The following is a 2413-nucleotide window of genomic DNA, read 5'->3' as shown; positions in this document are numbered from 1 at the left end:
GTCACCGTCCTCTAATCAGGGCTCCATCCAGAGCCACCGCGCTGTCGTGCCCTGTCTCCAGACCCTTGGCGTCCCCTCGGCACTCCGGGCGTCTCGTGTGAGGGATTGGAACGGTCCGTTTGGCCAAATCAAACACCCTAAAACCTGATCAGGCTTAAATAGTGCTGAAATTGCACTGAAACCACTATTTTCAAGTATTTTCAGAAGTTTCCACGAGAGGTGAAGTGGAGCCCAGGCTTCCTGGTGTTTCTAATGCACGACTGGGGAGATGCCTGGCAGCTCTCACCTACTTTAAAACCAAATAGAGGTTTTGCATTCCTGCCTTTCTCTGAAATTTTCCCTAGTCATAAACATCACACCCTTGTTTGGTTTTTTTTTGACTTTGCTGTTGCAGGAGCTGAGGTTGTGTTTTCTGTGGACTGCACCAAGCTGAAGGACTACTTTTCACCAGAAGAAAGACAATTCAATTGCATTTACTTCAACTTCCCCCACTGTGGGAGGAAGGCTGGGGTAGTGAAGAACAGGGAGCTTCTTGCCCACTTTTTCCGTAGGTGAGTAACCCAGAAATAGTTCTGTGCTGGTTGCCTGCTGTGATACACGTTTGTAGCTGTGCTCTGGGTGCTTTTCTGGCCCTGTGAAATCTGTGGGTGTGCTAACAGGGTTCTTCTCGTTGGTGCCTTTCCTTCCAGCTCCGCAGAAGTGCTGGCAGAGGAGGGAGAGGTGCACGTGGCTCTTTGCAATGGCCAGGGTGGGACACCCGCAGACCAGCCAAGGAGGGAGTGGCACAACAGCTGGCAAATAGTGGCTGTGGCAGCAGGAGCTGGATTTATCTTGAGTGATGTTCATCCTTTTAATGCAGAGACAATCCATGGATATAAATGTACAGGTTACAGGTAACTATCACATGGCAAAACAGAAATTCTGATATTTGTGCTCTTACAAAGGCCAGCATTGGTGTGTTCTTTTAGTATCTTGTTTGCTGGAGAGGAACTCCTTTTAAATTTCCTTAAAATAGCTGCAGTTCTTTCTCACCTCTAAGCAGAATAGCCAAGATTCAAATGCAAGCTTCTTGCCAAAGTACCCTCTAAAAATAAGACTGTCTTAGGATTTTAAAGGTCAAAATCGTCAGGAGGACTGTGGTGTGTGTATCTGCTCAGCAGGCAATCCCAGCAGGGTTGTAACGAGGCCTGGGATTCACTAAGATGTGTGTTGGTGCAAGGCTTTCTTGTGGCACATTAAATATCAGAAATTATTGATGGCTTTGCTGTGGTTTTGTGTGTTGTCAGGAGCCAAGATAAAGCCTTCTGTGTAGAGGGTGCCCTGAACCACATTTTCACACGGAGCACTCCACTCCTGTGTTTCTCACCCAGGAGCTGCAGGATACAACTGGAAAACCAAAAGGTTTCTTTTCAAGTGCCACAGGTCCTTGTGGATAAAATTAACAGGTGAGTTTTATAATTAGTTTCTGTTTGGCTCTCAGTGGGAGTGACCAGGTGTCAGATAAATGGATATGATGATTGGAAAGCCCCGTTCCTTTTTTATTAGCAAATTCAATTAATTCTTGCTTGCAACCTGGAGACAAACACCAGTGTCCTGAAAACATGCAACACGTTTGGTGAGAGGCTTGGCTTGTTCAGGTAGTTACTAAAAACTGGCTTAAGAATGTTTTGGGTGAATTGCTGCACTCAAATTATGGCCACAGGAAGGCTATTCCGGGGAAATCTGTTTAGTGGTGTCTGTAATCTGCACTTTTATTTTTCCCAGGGGTTTCCTAGAACCGAATTCAAACCACCCAGTCCGGACAGTGAAGGAGGAGCTTGCTGCAGGGCTCAGCCAAGCCTTTCCAGTACAGGACACTGACTCCTGCCTTCCCCTGCTCCACCAAGGCCACCTCGAGGGGGTTTGTCCCTCCAGTATCTTTTGGATCACTCTGAGCCCAGAGGAGACTCCAAGCCCTGAGGAAATGTCTCCTGGACCTGCAAATGGACCTGTTCTATTTTCCTGTGCTGATTTTTGCCAGGGCACAGAGAAGAACGTACCAGAAGGACGTCACAGTCCAGAGCAGTTTTATCTCAGACCGTCCCTGCTGCCTCATGCTCAGGCAATAATGCAGGAAGGAGCCTTTTTCCCAGGGACACTCCGTGTTCTTTCTGGGCCAGTTTTCAGGAAGTGTCGTGTCACTCCTCACTCCATGCCTGTTTTTCACGAGGTGCTCATTGTGTTTGCAGTGAGCAGGGGTACAGAGAGCAGCTGTGTCCAGATGTTGGTGAATAACATCACATCCACCATACATTCCCTTCAGCAGACTGGCACTAAACCAAATATCAACCTGCAGGAAGCAACGAGCTCTGAAACAACTGAGCTAAGTGACTTTGCTGCTTTTGAGTCTCAGCTTGGTAAAATCCAGTACTTC

The 2413-nt window shown here is 47.5% G+C and overlaps 1 protein-coding gene across 1 annotated transcript in view; it reads left to right on the top strand.

The window, feature by feature from the left end:
• FDXACB1 (ferredoxin-fold anticodon binding domain containing 1) overlaps positions 1–2413 on the top strand; it is a 6920-nt gene that overhangs the window by 1003 nt on the left and 3504 nt on the right. Inside the window, exons 2-5 of the mRNA XM_029962071.1 lie at positions 395–551; positions 690–893; positions 1287–1445; positions 1765–2411. Of these exons, the coding sequence (XP_029817931.1) occupies positions 395–551; positions 690–893; positions 1287–1445; positions 1765–2411 (1167 nt within the window). The remainder of the gene's footprint in view (positions 1–394; positions 552–689; positions 894–1286; positions 1446–1764; positions 2412–2413) is intronic.

Source organism: Manacus vitellinus, unplaced genomic scaffold (assembly GCF_001715985.3).
Source record: "Manacus vitellinus isolate BGI_N305 unplaced genomic scaffold, ASM171598v3 scaffold_41_pilon, whole genome shotgun sequence".
NCBI lineage: Eukaryota > Metazoa > Chordata > Aves > Passeriformes > Pipridae > Manacus > Manacus vitellinus.
Note: the sequence above shows the minus strand (reverse complement) of the source record. Positions and strands in the feature narration are given on the sequence as shown.